The sequence below is a fragment of the Alligator sinensis genome, unplaced genomic scaffold, assembly GCF_000455745.1.
Source record: "Alligator sinensis unplaced genomic scaffold, ASM45574v1 scaffold1295_1, whole genome shotgun sequence".
NCBI lineage: Eukaryota > Metazoa > Chordata > Crocodylia > Alligatoridae > Alligator > Alligator sinensis.
The window spans coordinates 3,904,923-3,927,515 of record NW_005841880.1 but is presented as its reverse complement, the minus strand read 5'-3'; the positions used below and the strand labels follow the sequence as shown (position 1 = coordinate 3,927,515).

At 50.3% G+C, this 22,593-nt stretch overlaps 2 protein-coding genes across 3 annotated transcripts in view; both read left to right on the top strand.

Annotated features, from left to right (window-relative positions):
- The window catches only part of PIAS4 (protein inhibitor of activated STAT 4), a 30,168-nt gene extending 23,487 nt beyond the window's left edge, over positions 1-6,681 (top strand). For both annotated transcript variants that reach the window (XM_025196525.1, XM_025196523.1), the window contains 2 exons: positions 1,444-1,574; positions 3,507-6,681. In XM_025196525.1, coding sequence (XP_025052310.1) covers positions 1,444-1,574; positions 3,507-3,712 — 337 coding nt within the window. In that variant the 3' untranslated portion in view covers positions 3,713-6,681. The remainder of the gene's footprint in view (positions 1-1,443; positions 1,575-3,506) is intronic.
- Positions 6,682-9,779: 3,098 nt separating this feature from the next.
- Positions 9,780-14,037, top strand: LOC102375759 (forkhead box protein D3-B-like). Its single transcript, XM_006017598.2, has 3 exons — positions 9,780-10,121; positions 11,861-12,033; positions 13,119-14,037. Exons 1-3 carry the CDS (start codon positions 9,780-9,782, stop codon positions 13,399-13,401), a joined length of 798 nt encoding a protein of 265 aa, XP_006017660.1. The 3' UTR covers positions 13,402-14,037.
- The last annotated feature ends 8,556 nt before the right edge of the window (positions 14,038-22,593 follow it).

Below are 22,593 nucleotides of genomic sequence, written 5' to 3'. Positions count from 1 at the left end.
TAGAGTGTACCAGAAGAGTAATCTGGACTTAGAGACCAGGGACTTCAGAAAAAGAGATGGCCATTTCTTATAATGATAGTGGGCTGCTGGGCAAAAAAGTTCTTGTTGTCCTCTTTTCCCCTCCCCACCTGTTGCCTGGTACAGCCTCTAACAGGAAGCAGTTGCATACATTATGGTGTCCCTAGAGACTTCAGCAGTAGCTTGGGAAATCCAGCATGTGGACTTGTAAAGAGCAAAAAGGGTAATATTTCCTGCCTATTTCTCAGTCTTATTAAGAGCATCCAGTTTATCCTAATGTGTTAATTTTGATGCATGTACACCAGTTATCCTGTAAGCTTTGTGCGTCTCATCATATGAATATTGTCTGGGCAGCAGCACAAAGGACTTGGGAAGTTAGACCTAGTGCACCAGATACCCTCATGGCAACTGTGGCTGAAACCAGACAAAAGTTATGCACCAGAATGAATGAGCACAGACAAAAGATTAAGAAGAGAGACACTAAAACACAAGTAGGGGAACATTTTTCACAGAAAACAATCTGACCTCACAGTTCTTGTGCTCAGAGGAAACCTACCTGCACCCTTACAGGAGAAGCTTGAGAACTAAGTACCAGGGTTTTAACGCCGTAGACAGTGACTTCATGGCCAATTATAATCTACCTGATACAGGCCATCTGTAGATCCCAGGTGATAATGACCCTCCTGAGCAACCTTGTTCCTCTTTCATCAGGTTTTTATTGCCTCTCTCCTGCCTGTTGGCTACCCGATTGCTCTTATCTCCCACCTTTGTTTACATACTGAGTTTTACACAAGCTTTTGTTCAGTCTGCTGTTTGGTTCTGCTGTGTCTGCTGCTCTCAGAGGCTTGAGGAGGGGTACTGTGATACCCCAAAACTTGCCTTTGTCTGTCTCAAGTCCAATAAAAGAGATCACCTGCAAGAATTCTTGCTTCTAACGTCATGGAATTACAGTCTCAACACTCTGGAGGATCTGATGACCTGGTGAGGAACGAGGACTTCAGCCTGGTCTTGCTATTATGACTGAGCTGGTGTTTCAGTCCACTTGGTTGAAAGCCTTCATCACAAAACCATCCACCTGCAGTAATTCTCTTCACTGTCAGCCTTGAGAGGCAAGGAACTGAACTGAGCATAGAGACTGCTCTCTCACTTGGACTCTGTCTCTGCTTTATTATTTAAGCGCATTGTCAGGGTGGAATGGTTTTGTGATGAAGGTTCACTGTTAGAACCTATACTATGGTTCCTTTATGGGAAAATAGGATTTTGTGATCAAGGACTGTTTTGTTTTGTAACCTTGCCCTGTCACCAAATTCCTCTTGGATTAAGCTGTAGGGCCATGTAAGGTGAGGATCCAACTTAATGACATACTGCCATGGTGCTCTGCTGATTGCCTGAAGGTTAATAGATAGCGTCTTGTTTCCTTTCCAGGCTCTTGTCAAAGATACTGACAGAATGTGAGGATGCAGACGAAATAGAATACATGGCGGATGGTTCCTGGTGTCCAATAAGAGCTGAGAAGGAGAGAAGCTGCAGCCCTCAGTGTCCAATACTAGTACTAGGTACGTATGGCATGGTGCAAAGGAGATTAATATGCTGAGCTCTGGGGAACTTGCACAAATGATTTCGTGATACAAAATCATGGGCCCCCAGCTTCGTAAGGGGCGCTTGATTAGTGTTGGAAACGGTAGGGCACCTGATTGAGTAAACAACCAGGCAGCCAATAGGGTTTTATTTTTCCTCTCTCCATACAAAGGAGTAAGTTGGCATCATAGAGATGCCCAGTGCATCTGACCATTAAGACGATCATTATGGATGGGGTCATTGAACCCTTTGAACAGTTTCGTTCTCTAATGGTTTAACTACCAAGTCCAAGTGAATTGTTTAGGTATGGCTTCAAAGTGGTGCAGAATTAATTCTGGCATGCATGCTTTTGGACCAAACACCAGACTATTCTAACTCATCTGGCTGGGGGCAGTGGAACATCAGATCTTCCCTGAATGGGGATTTTGCCAGAACCTGCTTGTATATGTCTGAGGTTTTTTTTCTCCCTGTAACTGAAGGGCTTCATACACTTTTTCAAATGCTTCCCATCAGTAGTTTGAGCAGATGATCAGATGAGCTTTTGGGGGTATCCTAGAAAGTATTTTACTATTGCATTGGTTTACAAAGATACAGTTTCGACAGTCTCTCACCCCATTCTCATTTAAAAAAAACTAGGGGACTGTGGCGTCGACACCTACATAGTCAAATGAGTCACTAACTGGCTGGAGGGCCGCACCCAGAGAGCGGTGGTGGACGGGTCCTATTCGACCTGGAGGGATGTGGGCAGTGGGGTTCTGCAGGGCTCGGTCCTCGGGCCTGCACTGTTCAACATCTTCATCAGCGACTTGGACGAGGGGGTAAAAAGCACCCTGTTCAAATTCGCAGATGACACTAAGTTGTGAGGGGAAGTGGACACGCTAGAAGGGAGGAATAGACTGCAATTGGACCTAGACAGGTTACAGGGGTGGGTGGATGAGAACAGGATGGGTTTCAACACTGACAAGTGCAAGGTGCTGCACCTGGGGAGGAAGAACCAGCAGCATACCTACAGGCTGGGCAGAGGCAGAAAAAGATCTTGGAGTCATTATTGATGCCAAATTGAACATGGGCCGACAGTGTGGGGACGCGGTCAGGAAGGCCAACCACACCTTGTCGTGCATCCATAGATGCATCTCAAGCAGGTCCAAGGAGGTGATCCTCCCCCTCTATGCGACACTGGTCAGGCCGCAGTTGGAGTACTGCGTCCAGTTCTGGGCACCGCACTTCGGGAGGGATGTGGATAACATGGAGAGGGTCCAGAGGAGGGCCGCTTGCATGATCAGGGGGCAGCAGGGCAGGCCCTATGAGGAGAGGCTGAGGGACCTGAACCAGTTCAGCCTCCACAAGAGAAGGCTGAGGGAGGATCTAGTGGCCGTTTACAAACTAGTCAGAGGGGACCAGCAGGCATTGGGGGAGTCCCTGTTCCCCTGAGCACTCCCAGGAGTCACTAGAAATAATGGTCACAAGCTGGCAGAGGGTAGATTCAGACTAGACATCAGGAGGCGCTACTTCACTGTCAGGGCTGCTAGGATCTGGAACCGACTTCCAAGAGAAGTGGTGCTGGCTCCTACCCTGGGGGTCTTTAAGAGGAGGCTAGATGACACCTTGCTGGGGTCTTTTGACCCCAATACTCTTTCCTGCCATGGCAGGGGGTCAGACTTGATGATCTGCTCAGGTCCTTTCCGACCCAACCAACTATGAAACCGAACAGTGGGCTTCGTATGAAGTAGATCTTTCTTCATACCGCTTTCCCTGAGGAATGGGTTCTCTCTGTTACTTCCCCGGATACTGTGGATACAAGGCCTGCCAAGGGGGATTGGCTGGGGGGAGTATAATAGATGTTCTAATTGTGGTCCATTTATTTAACATTTAATTCATAGATGTTCTAATTGAAGTCCATTTATTCCCAGGTTCTTCAGATGTGAACGGGCTCTTGCCCACTCCCAATAGTAATGGTGAGAATGGCAAGGTCACTGCTGATGTGGTGGATTTAACACTGGACAGCTCATCATCAGAAGAGGAGGAGGAAGAAGACGAGGAGGAGGACGACGACGATGATGGACCCCAACCGAAACGACGCTGCTCTTACGAGAAAGATCTAGTTTCTGCCTGCTGACTGCGGAAGTAGCTCTGAATCTCTGAATGGATAGACTTGAATACTCTGGTGCTTACTAAACTGGAGGTGGGAGAGGACCTCTCACCTCATCTCCCTTCCTCCCTGGTCTCCTTTTGACTTTCCTATTCCGAGTTAACCATTAAAATGAAAAATAAAACCATTGAGCTGCTTCTTGGTTGAAAAACTGCCCCACTAAAAGCCTGACCTGAGCTCTGCCAGCTCAACCTGAACCAGAGTCTGAAGTAAGGAAAAGTGTCTTAAGCCAGGCAGTCAAGATCCAGAGCTAACTCGATCTCAACTGCCCTTCACCAGTACGGTTTGAATCGGTGGAGTTCACCTGAAAACCAACAGGACGTCTAACTCCGGTGCATCTCCAAAGCTGTGTGCATTTTTATTGTCTTGTTAAATAACCATTCCTGATAAAGTTTTGCTGGACATGTGAATGGGTGGGTTGGGGTGGGGAAGAGAAGCGGGGGAGGTTGATAGAACCCCAGCAAAGTTAGGTCTCCTTTCTTTCTTTTTTTTTTTTTTCTTTCTTTTTTTTTTTAAATGGGTGGCAGAGGGGGAGGGAGAGGGCAGGGAGGGCCGGGACTGAAAGGGAAGAGACTTAAGATTGGGATCGCACTGTTCTAGTTAGGAGCTTCCGCAGCTCTGCACCTCATGTAAAGAGAGACACATTTTGAATCCTTTTAACCTAATCTGAAGGTAATGTAGAAATTGTGCGTAGTGAAGCATTTTAGTTGAGCAGAAGCCATGGGGAGGGCAGGGAGGGCTTGAACCACAAACCTGTTGTATTTTTGAAGTGCAATAACTTGGTGTTTTTGAAGACTTAAAAGGGCTGCACATTCCCTTTTCTTTCTTTTCTTCTTTTTTTTTTTTTTTTTAAGAAGGCTTTGTTTCTGGAGTCGGTGCCAGCAGCCTGCAGGACAGCTGAAGCCCATCAACTGGACATGTGGCATCGTGTAGGAGTGGGGCAGGGTGGAGGGGAGGGATGGCCTTCAAGAAAATGCCAGGTGGGAGAATCTCAGTTTCTAGCCAACTACCTCGGTAACTCCAATTCAGGTTTATTTCAGACATGAAACAGTGCAAAGCCCATCACTGGTACTTCTGACGGCATGAACGTCATGATGTTGGGGACAGAGCCAAGGGGCAACGAGTGGAGCACAGTGACCACGTATTACGGCCTCTGGACTTTTCCACTTCTCTGTTCTGTTAAGACTTTGGTCCCAGACCCAAAGCTACTGCTATGCTCTTGATGGCAAAATATTGTTGCTTTTGAGTTTCCAAATGGTAACCTTTTTGTCTTGTAGAGATTTTGTAATTAACTTTGCATAATTTGCTCTGCCTGTTCCTAGTTAAAAGCCTCTGAAGTCTGCATTGCTTTGGACCTTGCTGACTTTCTCGTCTGTGGATGGGAATAAATGTTGGAAGGAAGCTGGCATGTTGACTTGGCCCCGTGAACGTGTACAAGGGAAGGGTGGAGAGCAACGTAATGGCCTTTAGCAGTGCACTGTGCACCAGACCAGCTGAGTGGTAATACTGCAGCCAAGGCCACGCAAGTAGTTTTCAGTCATACTGTATATAGGCTTTCTAGCTACTGGAAAAAGGCAGTTGATCACTGAACACTTCCAGCCCCTGCCATGCCTCCAGCTCTTGCTGTTTGTTCCAGCTGCAGTGAAATGACAGACGTCTGGGCAGCATGAATCTACGTCATCCCTTAGAACCACCTCCTCCCCTAAAGCATCAGTCTGGAGGAAAGGAGGCAGCTATGTTCAATCACAGAACCAAAGTGATGGTGCTTTCAAAAGCACTTTTAATGCATTTAAGAAAAAGCAATGCATTTAAAATACCACATCGACTTAAAGCCATCAAGTTCCACCTAGAACTATTTTTCAATACCTTTAAGGACCTAGCCTAACGCATATAGGAAGAGAACAGAATATTATCCCATAGATGCTATCGAGCCAGAATGCTTTAGACCCTGGCATTTGAAGTTCTCTTCAAATTCTCCATAGAGTCTCGTTGCATGATGTATGAGTAGAGTTTTCTCCGGTGCGGCACGCTGTACCTTGGATTAATCTGCTTCAAGAAATCCCATGCCCTATGGTGGCTGGTTATTGGGCTCTGCATCCCACCGCCTGAGGGTGGAGGGCAAAGACCTGATGACCTTGAGCCACGTGGGCTTGTTCTGAAGGGAGGAGCCTTTTCTGCCAATCTGTATTTCTCCCAGCAAATGAAACAGGAGGCATCTTGCCTTCTCTATCAGATTCTCTTCCCTACCCCACCCCCGTTACACCCCTCCGGGACCTTCTGCAAATGACTCGCAGGGGCCCATCAGGCAGAGGGAGAAATAATAAAGAAGCCTCTTCAAGTTTCCTCTCGAGCACCAGCATGCGAAAGCACTGCCTCCTCCATGGAGGGGTGAGGGGCTGCGGAAAGGGAGTGAGACGGGGGCATGTGGGGGAGGGAGACAACCCAAAACCTTGTTTGCTCTTCCGCCATTTCAGTTCCACCACAGAATGACCTTTGTTTGTACGAAAATTTCCGTTTAATTTTTTTCTTTTTTTTTTCTTTTCTTTGCGCAAGTAAGCAATATGTTTTCAGGTTTAAACTGGGTTGGGGGGTGGGGGGGACTGGGTAGAGCTCAGACATTAAGTTTTACTGTATAAAGTTGCGCGGCTTGCATCCCCGGCCGCAAGGTAGCTTTAGAGTCCAGTTTTTCTAATATTTGTATTCTAATTTAATTGTTTTTAAATTTTCCAGGCCAAGCCACTGTTGGGAAACATCATGCTTCTGTTACTGCTTTCTGTTTGAGTTGGCCAGCTCTTCCTGTACATATGTTTTTTCTTATATCCTGTTTTTTTCTTTTTGTAAAGAGAAGAGAAAAAGCAAAAGAAAATTATTTTTCTTTCCCTCAGTACACATTCTTCAAAGTTCAGAATTATAGTGTTTCTTAAATAAAAAGAAAGATTTACATTTAATTCCCAGCTTTGTCCTTCTCCATTGTGCTATTGGATTTTTTTTCTCTTCCTGACCCAACGGCAGTAGATTCTCCATTACTTTGAGATTGGGCGCTCAATTTTCCTCTTCCCATGCACTGCCGTTGCTTTCACCAGGGTCAAGAGATACCGTTTATTACCATATTGATTTACAAGTGTTAACTCCACTTAGGCCTGATTATATTTGACAAAGGTCCAGGGCAAGGGAGAAGCTTTAGTGGGAAGCAGGATTCACCAGAGGAACTGCTTATTCTGTGTGCTGAAGAAGCCCAGCCCAGATGGTTGCTGCAGTCCCATCCAGCATGATATTCATGGACCTGCAGAAGATGGCAGTGGTGTTGGGCAGGCAGAGTGGGGACAAGGTCATCTCTCTTGGCTGTGATCCCGTTATGCCTACTTAGCAAACTAGTTGGCTCCAGACAAGGCTTGCGCTGCATGTAGCTAATGCTCCGCAGTGGCAGCCCAGCCTCTATTACCTGCAGCTGTCTTGTAACCGGTTGGGCGTCCTTTTGTTTGGTCACTAGCAGGGGATCCCTTAAATAGCTGATGCAACCAGTCTGACTGCTCCTTGCTCTTGCTGAGATGGGGAGGGTGTCCTAGAAGTCACTGAAATGCTGCTGATGGTGCCCATGTTACCTGCACTCCTCCATTCCCTGCTGAGGCTCCATCTAGGAGAGAAGGTCACTACTTTTTGCAGAATGGACTGAGAAAACCTGGGCCCTAGAGATGTTGGGGGTGGATGTCATGGAATGAGTTGCGTGGACAACCTAAATGTGGGGGAGTCTTCCTAGTGTCACTAAGTAGTTACTAAAATACAGCCGTGGTCTGGGGAGGATTTTGGTCTCTGGGAGTATTTGCCACATGCAGCCTCCCCTGACCATTAATTAGGAAGTCCCACCATGTGTTCAATGGAGGACTCAGCTGATGTCGTTAAGTGAATTGCCGCCTCCTTGTCACTCACGGTAGTTCCTGCATTGAGGAATAAAATGGTTTCCTCATCCTACATTTTGCATCCCTGCTTTCATTATTAATGGGCTTTGTGCAGGGGAAAGGCTGCTCTCAGCTGCACAGATTCTCCTTCTGATTAAATCTGGGACCAGTCCTTGTCCTTCTCTCCTATTCAGATTTTCTTTTATTGGACACCTTGTGTCAGGCAGCTGCATTCACACCAAGTTCTGGCTCTGTTCCCTACCGATCTGATAAAATCACCACCTAAAATAGGACATCAAACCAAAATAGGATTTGTGCAATGACAAATTCTTGGACACACTTTTCTTCAATAATATACGACTCCAACTCGGATTGCTACCATAGCAGGAGTGGGGTGCTCTCCGTACCAGTAGGTAATGAACAGCTATTACAAGCTCTGCTAAACAGAGAGCAAGGGAGCAGGACCCAAGGAAGGAAAGGAGGGAGGAAGCTGAAAGTTTTGTGGCCTCTGTTCTAATCAGATAGGCACCCCCTGTCTCCAAAGAGTTTCCCCACTGGATAGGTACAACATCCAGGACAATAAAGTCTTGATCTTGACTGGGGCAGCTATATGCTTCTTTAGGACCAAAAACACCCAATTTCATTCCGTTTTAGAAGAGTTTGTTCCTTAAACTCCAATCCAAGGCCTGACTAAACTGGGGAGAGATTCACAGTTTCACTCGAAGAGGAAACCCAAGTGGAGTAGGCAAAGATAACAGTTTGAGGAAAGACTAGAACAGAGGCGGAAGAGCAAAGTGTGCCAAGAAGGATGCTGCACCGTTTAATCCTATTACGTATGTGGGTTGGATTCTGACTTCCAAACTTCAGCTGTTTCAGTAGATGAGCTGGCGATTGGGAGGGCTCCTGGGACACTGGATTAATGATCAAGGGACCAGTGAGTATAGTGATTCATTCCTATGGTCAACATCAAGAATGAGTTTCTCTAAATCTTATGGTTGCTGTAGGGCAGTGATTCTCAGCCAAGGTATTGTGGCATCCTAGGGTGCCTTGAGATCCTTTTAAGGATGTGGCAGGATGCCACGCAATGTTAGCACTGTTAGGTGGGCAAACATGATTTACAAGATAAACCCAGAGATTTCAAGTAGGAGTCCATCGTGTCAAAAAACGCTCCGAGCTGCTGTGGTCTTTCGGAGTTCTTTGCAACAGAATTGCTCTAGTATTTTCCTCTAGGCAAAAAACAAGTGAAAGCTAAGAGCTGGCGTTTTCCAAAGGGTGCCTTGAGTCTCTCAAGGTTGGGCACCACTCCTGTAAGCTGTCGTGAGCCTTGTTTGAGCTGAAAAAACGTTCCTGTTTCTCTTATTTTAGATTTCTGCTAGCCAGGTGACTGTCTGCACCTGCTCAGGATTGGTTTGATGATTCAGGGGTTCTTTTCCAGTTCTAGGTTCCTAAAACTCACCATGTTTGCTCTACCCATGGTACTAGCTTGGTTTCTTTTATATCCTTCCCCAGTAGCTTGTTCCCTTCCTAGGCTCAGCAATGGACCTCTCCACCTCCTCCCTTACTCTTGTCTCAACCCCAGTTTGATGTGTTGACGTCCAAGGGAAAGCATTGGACAATCTAAACTTGTTCTTCTCCAGGGAAAAGAGTTGGTCTATGTGCAGAAAAACAGATACCACTGGACTGTTGTTCTAGAGCTCATCTGCAGGGTCGCAAACAATGGGTTTGCTAACAGATTTCTAGGTGTCTCTTAGAAGATCCATCAGCCTCAAACATTTCCCAGCCCTGCTTTGTTTCCCCTTTGCATGTCTCTCTTCTTTTGTGAATCCTTGACTTGTTGGAAAGCTTGGCTCAGAATTCCTCTACCTCCAGTGGATTAATCATTTTATTTATTAGGCTTAAGGGTCAAATCCTTCTAAACCCGGGGCTTTGCCAGATAAACAGGCTGCTTTGCCAAGGCAGCCCGTTTGTGAAAACACAATTAGCAAACCCTGTAATCTGCACTAATTATCAGGCAGTGCTCAGGAGGCTTTCCCCAGCTCATTCCCCTTGCAGGATCTCCCTAGCCCAGCTTGAAGCTACTCAAGACAGCGGCAAAGAAGAGGATGAACTAACACAAGAGCCCCAGAGTCACTAGTACCATGGAGGAGGCAGGAGCTGGGAGCAAGCGACAATTGGGTGTCTCCTTCATGATTGATTATCTGCTCTTTGATAAGGGGCAGCCAGTGAGTGAGGAGTTGGAGGCTGGGAGCCAGCCTCAGTCCAAGAGCTTGGGCTCCTTGGAAGAGAAAGAAATGGAAAAGGAGGTTCAGAGAAAGCAGGCAGACACTGGAGCTCAGGCACCACCAGATGCCGTGGACAAACCCAACCAGTCTTACATTGCCCTTATTTCCACAGCCATCCTCTCTTCCCCAGAGAAGAAGCTGCTGCTCTCGGATATTTATCAGTGGATCATGGATAATTACCCTTACTTCAAAAATAAGGTGAGTTTCCATGGCCAAGGGTGGGGTATGAGTTGCTGGATACAACACCGAGGGCTTGCCTCTTGCCTTTGTGCCTGCTGGATGGTTCCTTTTGGTGCCAGGGACGTTGCAACGGGGGGCTGAGAGATTGCAAGCTCCATCCTTCTTTCATTCGTAAAAACTCACCACCCTTGTCTGAGCCTCTTGACATTGGTTTGTGCACGGCCACGGCTGAATTTTGCAGAGTTGCTTCTCTACTTTTCACTTGAATCTTTGGGTAAAAGGGAGAGGATCTGTAGGAGATTTAAAATTTCCCTTTGTCCCAATGCCAGTCTGGCAGGGAGTGGGCACAAGGGTGCCTTGGCCCTGAAATTAGACCGGAGAGAGAGACCCAGCATGTTCTTACAGAATTAAGAAGCATCTCCTCTCTTTGGGGTAGAGGAAGTTTCTCTGCCGTTTCCTTCTCTCTGTCCAATGCCCACCCCCACACACATTGGTTCAATGATACTGACTGCACACACACACCCTGCTACACCTTTCTTATTGATCCATGCCTTTTTCTTTGATTTTCATGCTTGCTCTTTGTTACCTGCTGCCCAGGGAGAAGGCAAAATGAAGCGACCGTTCTCCCTCTCTGGCTTTACACTTCTCAGTATAAATGGATGCAAAAAAGGTCCGGAGTCTTGCAAATGCGAGATCCATCCACTGCCAGCTTGAAACCCCCATTGCATAGATCACCAAGTAGCAGGGTGGAACAGAGAGGGTGAGATGTGCAGGTTCAGGGAGATGCAGTGACTTTCTGATCTTGGGTTTGTTTTTTTCCCCCAGGTTAGACTATACAAAAAAAAAAAAATCTTGAAATTGGCTGCAATAGGAAACTGTCCAAATCACTGGGTCATCCGGATGATTAGCCAACGCAAGCAGCAAGATGAAGTTGGTCCATGCCTGGGATCCATGTGGGTGTTCTGGGGGAGGCAGCTACATGTTGATGTGATGGTGCTCAGAGAACCAAGTGACAGGGCTAACTTGTGACTTTGCCAGTGATTTGCTTGGTCACTGCACGGTGACTTGCTGTGCATCTGACCCCCTTTTACTTTGTCAAGAGAAACAGCAAGCTGTTGGTGTGAGTGGGTGGGTGGTCAGGTGGGTTTTGTGTTTTTTCCATTAGAAATTCAGGTCTGAGCACCCCAAGTTGGTGCTGTTGGGATAGCGGAGGTTAGTCACCCCAGACTAAGGGTACCTTCTGAGAACAGAAGTGCTTGAGAGAAGAAAAGGGCTGTCTTCTTTTTTCTGACTTGAGACTATTAAAATCACTTCTGTTCCCTGGATGTAGTGACAGTAACATTTTGAAGCAAAGAAAATCTCCATGAAAGAATCAACCTTTGCTGTCTGGGGCTTCCAAATTGTCTTCCAGAAAGACCAAGATATCAATATCAGGCTTGGTATTTCTAAGGTTCAGTAAACAGCAGGGGAAAGAAGAAAACATTCTCTGATTCATCCTAAAGAAATTAAAAGTTAGGCAAAAATCTAGCTCAAATTTCGCTACAACTCAGCTCATCCAACCTAGACCATGGGAGCGTGATGTGAGTATTGAAGATCTATGATGGGGTTTGGGTGCTAGCGAGCAGAGCATGGTGGGATAGCTGCTCCTATAGCCACTGCCTTCCCTCCCTCCTTTGTCTCCATGCAAATGCTATCACCCCAAGTTCTCCCCTTCTTGCCATATTTCACTGCCCCCGTCCAACTTCTTGGCTCTGCAGGAGAAGAGCTGGCGCAACAGCGTGCGGCACAACCTCTCCTTGAACGAATGCTTCATCAAAGCTGGGCGGAGTGACAACGGCAAGGGGCACTTCTGGGCCATCCACCCAGCCAACCTGGAGGATTTCTCCAAGGGCGACTACCACCGGCGCAGAGCCCGCCGGCGCATCCGCAGGTGAGCGGCAGCCCGAGGCAGGGAGTCGTGGCTCACAGCGCCCAGTTCTCAAATCCTTGGCTTATGCCTGAGCCATGTGCAAAGTGACCCCCTCTCTCTGCTGGACTCCACTGACTTCCAGCCTGACCTGTGGATGGGGATAAGCCCATTATCCCTTTACATTGACCTGAATCTGACCTCACCGGGCCCAAAAGGATGTCTGTTTTTTCCTTTCACTGGAGCCCGGTGTTGCAGGTGATCCCTCCTCTGTCCTTTGCCATGATACTGCACTTGGTGGTTGAAACCTTTCTGCCTGGCAGAGGAGAAAGGAAACTGAGTGGTGCCTCCAGCTGGCCAAAGCCGGTGGACACAGTAAGGGCTGCAGAAGCTGAGAGGGGCAGCTAGGAAAGCCGCAGGCTAACAGATCTCTTCCCATACTCATCAAGGCCCCCCTACAATCCTTGGTGCCTGAGACCAAGGTTAACTGCAAGTTTTGGTGATTTCCTGAAATGCCTTTTGTTCTTTTAGTCCCACACAGCAGCAGGGAGGACTTGAGCGCTGGGGAGCTAGGTCACCTGGGTTCTTCCGTGGGTTTGCCATGTGACTTTTAGCTAATCTCTCACGCTCTGTTTTCTCTCCATAATGAACATTAAACCTGCCTCCGTTCTGGGAGGGAAAGGGCAGAGCCAGGGTTAGATGGGACAAGGGGCCCTGGTTGCAAAGTGCACAAGGCAAAGAGTACAGATGAAAGACACTATCAGAGGGCAAAGGTTGAGGGAATGGGTGGGAGATGTGGAGTCTCTAACAATCGAGTTGTGAGCTGCATTTCGGGAAGAGACCCCCGGCAGCCTGGGAGCCAGTGCCAGCCTCTGAGACACGCAGCCCCGGCAGCGGTCGTCGTCCAGGCAGACAACCCTCCTAAGGGGGCTGCTGGCTGCTAAGTCAAACCTGGCTCCCAGCCCTGCGTGCCCTGCACCAGGGAGAGCCCACCTGGGTTTGCTGGGCCAGGCAGCAAGGGAAGAGATAATCTGCTCCAGGCTAGCCAGGCCCCTGTGTCCAGAGCGCACGGCCCCATCTGACCCTGTCTTCTCTTTGCCCTGTTCCAGGATGGCGGTGAGTCTGAACTATTATCCCTACCCCTTCTACGGGGCGAGCTGCTGCCCAGGAAGGTATTGCCTGTGCTGCCCACCGTACGTGCCCCCTGCTGCCGCCAGCCCTTCTCAGCATTGCCATCCCAGATTTCCCGTTCTGCCCCTCGCCCAGACAGCTTCCCAGCCTCCCCTGTACCTCCCTGGAGCTGCCTACAGATGCCTGCAGGAAAAGCAGCTCAGCTGGGCTTGGAGCAGACCCCACTTACAGCACCCCTTGAAGGCCCATCTGTACCTGTAGCCTCTGCTTCGCCAGCCTCTGGGGAACGTGGGGCCACCAGGGCCGGGAAGAACCAGGTTTGACCGATGCAGCACGGAGACCTGAGCATGACTGTCGACCTGCACTTAGCCTTGAACTTGACTGCAAAGGTCCTTCCCCCTGCATGGGTTGCCTTAGTGAAGCTGGGACAGAGACCTGCCCTTTGAAGAGGGCAGAGGCCAGAAAATGACACATGACTTGTGATTCCACCCCATCTTCTATATATATAAAAATGAGGTAGGGGCCCTGCAAGTCCACCTGCTCATGGGTTCAGACACCGCTTCCAGTCCCCATCCATGCCTGGAGGAGCATCTGATCACTACATTCAGCAGTGCTGACTGCTGCTGTCCCCTGCTGGGGTGAACATTGGTGTGAGGATGATAGGGTTCATGGTAGCTACTCCTTTCCACGTCCCTTCAGCGTGTTCAGTCTTCTTGCCTAGCTTAGAGCCTCTGCAGAGTCTTTATTTTTGGTTTATTTTGATTGGAATAGTATTATAAACAATAAATCCACAGCTGAAAGCACCTGAATACTCAGCATCATCCAGCGTCATTTGATGGTCTGTCAGACAGGATTGTGGTGTCAGTCTAGTAGCATGAGCTGCCTATGCCAGCAGGTCTCAAGCTAGTGAGTACGAGCCCATTCAGGGATAGCATTCAGACCCCTATGGGACATGGGGTTGCAAACCTGGAAGTGGGGTCACCTACCCCAAAAGATTAGGGATGCCTGCTCTCTCATCTAGTGTATCTTTGCAGTGTTTCCAGAAGCTCAGTGCATTCCTGTCTTTGATACTGGGTAGATTCTTGTGTTTCCCATTTACCGTGCGGTATCCAAACTGTTGGTGTTGGGATACCTGAAGTCTGTCTGCTCTAAGGTACCAGTTCCAGAGGAGCTTGGCTTAGCTGATGGTTGTCAAGTCCTGTGTTGGCAGGATGCTGACTCCAGTGACTCGATATTTACTCCCTTGGGTGTCAAGTGGCCAGTTGTCTGCATCCCAGACCCAGTCCATGGACTGAGTGGGCGTATAGATTACCAGTGATCCTCCTTGCCTTTAGTGAGGCCATGCCTGGCCACGTGGGATAGGGTTTAGCATGGCTTCATATTTATAGCATATCAGTCATGCACCCGCCCCATAAGGGCGCTCTATCCTTAATCATGGCTGCAGCACAGAAAGGACATGATGAGGCAGCTAAGGCCTTAGCAGATGGAGGCAGGCAGCAGAACATCATGCCTTCAGGTCCAGTGGTTGTAGTTTTGATTGTCTGCTGTGCAGCATAGCACTACAAGGGCTTTAGCTGGGCATGTCCCGCCATCGTGACTCTTACAAACAAACCTGTTCCCAGCTGGGCTGCACAGCTTCCCCCTCAAGATAAGCTGCCAATTCCAGGGGTCGCACTTCAATTTCTGCATCCCTTCCTGGGGACACAACCAGCACCTGAGACTGAGAGTCTTGGCCATGGAGCTAACTAGAACAGCTGAAGGGGAGGAGGAGGAGGAGGAGGAGGCAGGATATGAATCTGTGCAAGTGTGTGTATTGTACTAAAGAAGCATGGAGTTCACACCTGTGTCCCCTACCGTTTACACCCCAGCTGGGCAAGGCTGTCAGGGTTATACTAGAAGGGACCCAACAGGATATTTACTTTGATATGAGGTTTCTAGATGAACCCAGTAGTCCTGCTTCTGCCCTATAGTTAGTCTTGCTGGCTTCTGGTAGACTTATGTGGACGCCATTGGCCAGAGCAGCGTATCTGATGGGTCTTGTGCGTTCCCAGCCCCTTTATTTTTGTTGCGATTGAAGAATGAGATCACTGCTGTTCCATAGCATTGGTTTGGTGGCTGGTTTTCAGAAACTTCCACATTGGGGAAAGGTCTCGGATGACTTGCAACACATGAACACATGTGAAGTTATTTCATGTTGCTCTGAACACGGCTCTGTGACGCTGAACGATCCATCCATCCATCACAGAAAGGAAGTGTTGAACCCTTGTGCAAATCGCTGCCCTAGCAGCAAAGATGTTAAGGTCTGTCCTGTTCTTTCCTGCTGTTCTCTGCCAATAAACCCGTTGGAAAAGTACCTGCCCCTCTTTTATGATTTTTTAAGCTTACATATGTATGCATGCATGTCTAGGCATGTGCATGCATGTGTATGTGTGCGCGTGTGCATGTAGTCCCCGTCCCCCCCCATTCCACCCCCGCCACTGGATACAAAAGCCACACTTGTACATATGGGGTTTACAATCTCCATCTTGCATGCACAAGTGGGGGAGGGGTGTCAGGCCTGATACTTAGTTGGAAATTCATTTGACTGATTGAATAAGCCTTGGTTTTTATTTAAGAAAGACCCTGCCCTAATTTTTTCCTGCTAATTGTTCCTGACGCCCTTAATGAAAATCGCAGATCCCAGGCACTAAGTGGCATTAGGGACCTTGCTAAGAAAGACGACTTGGCTGTTTAATCCCAGGAGATAAGCCCCCAAAATCTTATAGCGGCCTTGAAAAATAGGAAGCTTATGACACAAACTAATCTTTTAACATTGTCAGTGCCCTTTGGATGGAGGCTTCCAGGGATATGCCTTTGCAACTGGAGGTCAATGTAAACGCCTCTCACGGGAAGGCGAAAGGTCTGTAGGGTTCCACCTTCACCAGAGTGTCCTCTAGTGGCACATGGGGCAGCTGCTTGCTTGGTCCTTGGGGATGATCGGGTCTCCTGTTTCCACCCTTGTGACACCACCTATTTTGCCAGCTAGCAGGACAGACCTGTGGCAAGCATCCAGCGAAGAGGCTCTCTGACATCTGCATTCGAGCTGCAGATATGTTATGGCAGGATCCTGGCTCAGTTCCCCATTTCTGGCCTCAAGGTGCACATGTCTGAATGCTGAATCTCTCTCTATATGATTGCTTGTGTCTCTCACCCAAAGGGCGGTGGCTCTGCAAAGTGTGGCCTTGGATGTTCTTGCTCTCTGAGTTCAATATATGAAAGGGGGGTGCGGGTGTTGCTATTGGCGTTGATGTAACTTGGAGATAGGATCTGGTGTTGGGGTCCCGACCCTCTTGCCCTTCCTCACCTGGCAAGATTGCAAGACATGGAGAACCCCTGCTTTTCATCTCAGTACCTGCTCGGTGACCTGTGAAGAATGAGTTTTTGGTCCCAAGCCAGTTTCCTGCAAACTCTTCCTCGTCGGATATTTGCTTCTCTGCCCCAGCCAGGTGTCACCCCGCGGGGATGCAGTGATACTGATACACCCAGCCTGCAGCCTCTGCTCTCCTCCTACTCTGAATCCACGTGGATGAGGGGCAATGGCTCGGGAGGGCATGTGCAAGGAGCATTTTGGAGGCAGCAGAGGGAGGAGATGGAGGGGAGCCTAGTTCTAACCTGATGATCAGCAAGATGGTAACTGTTGGCTGCAGCGCCCAACCCAGATTTCTCCATTGGGGGTACTGGCAATCCCAACCCAGATTTCTCAGCCCTGCACATTGGGGAGCCTGGAACAGAAAGCAGCACAGACCAGGTGTTAATGCTGGTGCCAGGTGAAAATATGGTTCCCCATGAAAGCAGGAAGCACTGGTGTTGGAGCACAGCCTGCTGTGTTCCCATGAGTTAGATGGGGCCTGGTCCAGAGAACCAGGCTTGTCTCTGGGGAAAATCCATAGCCATTTGATTGCTTTCCCATCCTGGCCCTTGTGCTCTTTCCAGCCCATGCTCCATGCCAAGGTTGTGTCAAGAAGGCAGCTGTGATGCCCTGCGGAGCATTTCCCCTCATGGTGCCTTTGGTTGGGGATTGCTCTTCGTGTTGTGTCTGCTTCCCCAAGAGAAATGGGGTCCTGCTCTCCACTCCATGACTATGGGCAGTAGTCTTCCCTCCTGCCTTTGCCTTCCTGGCTTGCAAGTCAAGCTGTGCCAGGCAGGGAGTCTCTCGTTAATGCCCAGTGCAAGGGGGCCCTGGCCTTCGTGAGAGCCTCCAGGGCTCACTGGCACCTCAGCATCACTAGGCATCAGTGAGTTGCCCAGGGCCACCGAAGAGGTCTGCAGCAAAACGGGGGGTCCTTGGCCCTCCCTGTCCTCATCCACCTCTTCCTGACAGCTCTGTCAAGAGCAGGGGCCGTGTCTGCTTTTCCCAGTGCCATGTTCAGCCGTGGTGTTATGGGTTATTAATTCTTACTTCTATAGACTTCCTTTTAAAAAGGGTTTTACTTGGTGTTATAGAACACATAGTACCAACAATAGTAGCCATGATATCTTGAATTATACGCTGTTCAGAGGAACACCCATCAGTGAAAAGCAGCCAGCTCTGGGGTGGAGGATGATGGCTGCTTCCTGAGACCTTCCTGTGCCCTTCTTTGGCAGCATGGCTGGCTACGGACACAGGAGGCTTGAGTGGGCGATAGTTATCATGTTCCTGGAGCCCCCAGTGTGACAAAACGGCTTCTCCTTGGAGAGGGGTTGGATGTGGCAGGTAAGGGCGGGAGGTGTGGGGAGCAGGCCTGTTGCTCAAGCTCACTTATTTCGCTGTGCCCCTTCTCTTTTTTGCTTACTCACTTCTCCAATTACATCAGCAGGAACCACACAGCCCCAGCCCAGGCAGTGACCAGTAGCACGATTTGTGCTATGGCAATCCCTTCCCAGCCTGGGTTTTACTTTGTGGCAGACTTCTACAGACTGACCCTTTCCCTATGCAGGAGGGTGCCTTACACCTTGAATCTCCACCAGGGTGGTGTTCAATTACATCCATGTGGGTCTGGCAGCTTATGAGTGATTCATGCTGACCCTCTTGTTCTCCTAGACTGATGTTACCTGCTCTTGCTTGCCTTCCAAGCTAAGCAGTGCTCAGCCTGGCTAGCACTTAGATGAGAGACTGCCAGGGTGCCGTGGGTTTGAGCCATTAGCTGTGGGGGGCTCTGAAACCACAGAAACCAGAGGGGAGGCATTTTCTGGCCTCATTGTTGGTCCTCAGCTGAGAGGCAGACATCTTCTGGAGCTGAAACTAAAGGCTGGGGAGAGCCCAAGCAGTCACAGCCCCCACTGATGTGGCCTAAAATGTCTTCACTGTGGAGCATTTATAGTTCAGCGTGGCTATTGCACAGATCAGTGCACAAGCTCTGTCGGCTCCTGTCCAGCTGTGGGCAGGACCAAGTCGACCTCCTTTTGGGGGTCACAAAGGCCCAGTGCCTGGGGCAGGGGATTAAACGCAGTTCTCATGATCCCACTTGCCTGTCAGAGCCCAGGATGCTTTCTTTGCCAGCCCTCGGTGGAGCTGGCTCCTCTGCTTGTTCAGTGGGGCTGTGTGGGTGGCAGATTCCCTTCTGGACAGGTTGGGACCCTGCCTGCTGCCTCCAAGGTATAGAGGGAGTGTGGGAGAGGGCTTACAGCAGGGCCAGTGGTGGGGCAGGACGCTGGCTCCACTCCAGATGGGTAGGGAGTATGGTGTAATGGTGAGTGCAGAGGCATGCCAGCTAGCACTCCTGGTCCTTGCTCTTGTTTCTGCAACGGGCTTTATTTTTGACCCCAACAGATCACTGCTTCTTCATGCACCTTAGTGCCCGCATCCTTAGGATGGGGCAACGCCTGCCCTCATTCTGGGCCAGTGAGGTGTGAGAGCTCGCTAAGCCTGGCCCCTTTGCACCCCCCAGCCTCTATATAGGGGCTCCCCTATGTTTTTTTCCGATGCCTCCTCTACTACAAGGTGTGCAGTGAGGCCGAGACCTGGCATGGCGACTCTTTTAAGTCGCTGCCATATGCTTCCCGGTTCCCGCTGGGTGACAGGTTGCGCTGCACTAAGCGGCAGTGCCAGCCCCATGCCTCAGCAGGCTGCAGGCGTGGCATTAGGAGCCTCCCAGGCAGTAATCTGTGCAAAACACGGATTACAATCATTCCTTGTATTGCTATCCAGGCATCAGCAGCCTCAAATTGCACTTTGCAGCAGCAAAGGCAAGAGGCTTAGGATGCTGAGAGGCAGGAAAGCTCCTTTAAGACAATAAGCAAAGATGGGCCTCAGCGTGCCATCTAGCCTTTAATGAATAATCAAGAGCAGGGGCACGAGGGAAAGGCTGGGGGTGCAGGCGCACAGTTCAACCCACCGGGCCAAAGCAGCGGTGAAGTGCTGGGGACTGGCCTTTGGGGGTTGCTCTGCTTCCCTCCACAAAGAGGCATTGTCGAGCCTGGTGTGAGAGCAAGTGGCTCTAGGGTAGCTGCCCCTTTCTCCAGGGGGACCAGTTGGCCTCTGCAGGAATCAGTGCCGCTTGTACTTGCACCCCAGAAGGAGCATATCCACTGGCTGGGGATGGCCACTGCGCCTCCAACCTGTCTGTCCCAGCAGAAGGGCCTCCAATGATAATGAGCTGCGCTGCCTGCCTGCCAGCCATGCCAAGATATAAATACAGGCAGGGGGCGGGGAAGACTCTGCCTCATTTAACAAAAAGGGAAACTGAGGCACAGTACAGGACACAGACTCCATCCAGGCCTGTGACAAGCGGCTGAGATACTTCCCTGGCCCCCACTTGCAGAGCGGGGCAAGCCATGTTGGTGCTAGTTGTGGGACGTTCCCCTGCACGGCAGAGGTGCACATGCACTGAGGGCCTGGGTGTGCCCCGGAGCCCACCCAACACGCAGCGTGTTGTAGCCAAACAGCCCCTGCCCTGGCTGGGCTCCTGCACCCGCTGTAGAGTCCCCTGATGGCAGGACAGCGGCGCAGCTGACAGGGTCGGGGTTCACTGCAGCCCTGGGTCCCCGATGGAAAGTGGCCGGCAGCCAGCGCTGCACTGGAGCACAGATGCAGATGCAGGAGCCGTCATGACCAAGCTGCCCCAATGGGGCACTATGAGTCCCAGCAAGGGGGGGGAGATTGCAAAATGGGGAGTAGCTGAGAGGGAGGCAGGACTTTAGGGCTCCTCAGTTCCAGTCTGTCCCAGCAGGCACTGGTGTGGGAGCAAGCAGCTGGCAGAAGGAGGCCCTGCAGGAGCACCAGCCATGGGGGAGGAGTGGGAAGCACCCCCAGCATGACAAGTGCTGGGGCAGAGGAGCCCCCCAGGCAGCCTGGTGCTAGCAACGACTCCGCCAGCAGGGGTCGACGACTCCCGGGCCACAGGGCCGGCCAGGAACGAGACCGGGATACGAGTAAAAGCAGCGGATGCCAGGAGTCAGAGAGAAAAAAAACAATCTATTAGTGCAAAAATGAACAGGTCTCTATTACAGTACAATAGATGGAAAGGAACGTACAATGGATTGGATTTTAGTCAAACAACCAAACCTGCCCAAGAGTAGAAAATAATCAAATGCAGTGTTTGAAATGGGCTGTTCTTATACCAGGGGAGGAAACGGTTCCTGTGCAAGCCTGAAATTCATGTCAGGCCCCCCTCCCCCCAGGGCCTGAACACCCCGCAGTAAAAAAAAAGAAAAGAAAAAAGAATAATAGTGAAAGATAAACCCCAGGCCTCCAGAGCAAACAGCCCTTCTCTCCAGCCTGCCTCCATTACGTGTCAGCAGGAGCCCTGAATACCTGGTACTAGTTGATTAGAAAAGGAGCAAGGACTACATAGTAAGATACAGGATTCCTGCCCCACCCTTTACCCCCAGCAAAAAAAAAGCAAAAAAAAGCTGGGACCTCAGGACAGCTCAGAGCAGGGTGACGGGACTGGCAAGGTTTGGTGCGGGGAGCTGTTCTCTGCTGCGGGGAAGGAGCCCGCTGCATAGGGAGATGCTGGGTCTTTCGCTTTGCCCTCGGCAGCATTGAGCCTGTGCATGGATCGCCCCCGAAGAAGCCCGAGGCCTGCAGACAGGGAGTCCTATGCTATGAAGAGGGCCCCTTTGCAAGAGGCGGCTGCTTTGCAGGGAGCAAGAGGCTGAGCTCCCGGGGTAGCTCGCAGCAGCAGCAAGGGGAAGAGCCGGTCAGGATTTCCTTTTCCAGACAGACTGTGCTCAGAGCCTGCAACACCCGGTCACGCACAGTTAGCCAGGTTCCTTTATTATTTTAGGGGAGGTTTTAAAGGGGAGAGGAAGGTTTGGGGGCAGGAAACTTTGCCTTTTTCAGAACTAAGCACGTGGGATTGAGCCCAGCAGAAGGGACCTTCAGAAAGGACCTCGTCTCAGAACTGCAGCAAGACGGTCACTGATCCCAGAAGGGAGGCACAGGTGAGCAAAGGAGCGGCAAAGCAATGCCGATCTGTCCTCCAGCCGGTGCCATCATGCACCCACACCCATACTGTCCCTCTGCTCCTCTGACCTGACTTCAGTGGTCATTTTGCCTGAGGAAGGACTGCAGGATCCTGCTCATGGCCCTTAGCAGAAGCTGCAGTGTCCTTTGGGAGTCTTCACTGCTGTGGGCTGAAAGCAACTGCGGCTACGGGGGTGGTGACCGCGAAAATAGTGGGGCCATCACCCAGCAGTTTGCACAGGGCAGGATGGGGCTGGTTCAAGAGAGGCAAGGGGCCAAATGGCCTCTATGCCTGCTAGGCTCTGGCCAGCCGGGATTGGGACAACCCTCTGAGAGACCCTTGGGCTCCCCCAGCCCAGGCTGGAGATTGCCTTTGGGCTTGCCAGTGCCAGCAGAGCCCAGCGGGGGCCGAGCAGAGTTCAACCCCTGCTCTGTGCAGTGAAGATGGGACCAATATTCAGATGCAGGCTGTTGTGAGTGGTTTGGTCGCTATCCCCAGCCCCTGTCCTGCTCCGCTTGGTGCCTTCCCTGCTTATGTCAGAGGATATGGCCTCTCTCTGCTAAGGGCCAGATCCTGCTCTAAGAGCCACCACTTGGTCAGAAAGAAAGTAATTGATGTGGGACAGCAGGGGAGCAACCGGCTCCCAAATGCCCTTTTCTGATTCCCCTGTCCCCAGCGGTGAGAAGAGCCCTGTGCCTGGCAGGGCTGAGCTTGACGCCCTCTGAGGTAAAAGAGTGGGAAAAAAGAGCAGGGGAAAAAAGCAGGGGGGAAAAGGGCGTGGAAAAAAGAGCAGGAAACGAGCAGGGGAAAGGGCGGGAAAAAAAGAGCAGGAAATAAGCAGGGGAAAGCGTGAAAAAAGGGCGGGGAAAAAAGCGGGAAACGAGCAGGGAGAAAGGGCGGGAAATGAGCAGGGAAAAGAGCGGGAAAAAAGGGCGGGAAATGAGGCGGGAAAAAAGAGCGGGAAAAAAGGGCGGGAAACGAGCAGGGGAAAGAGCGGGAAAAAAGGGCGGGAAATGAGCAGCAGGGA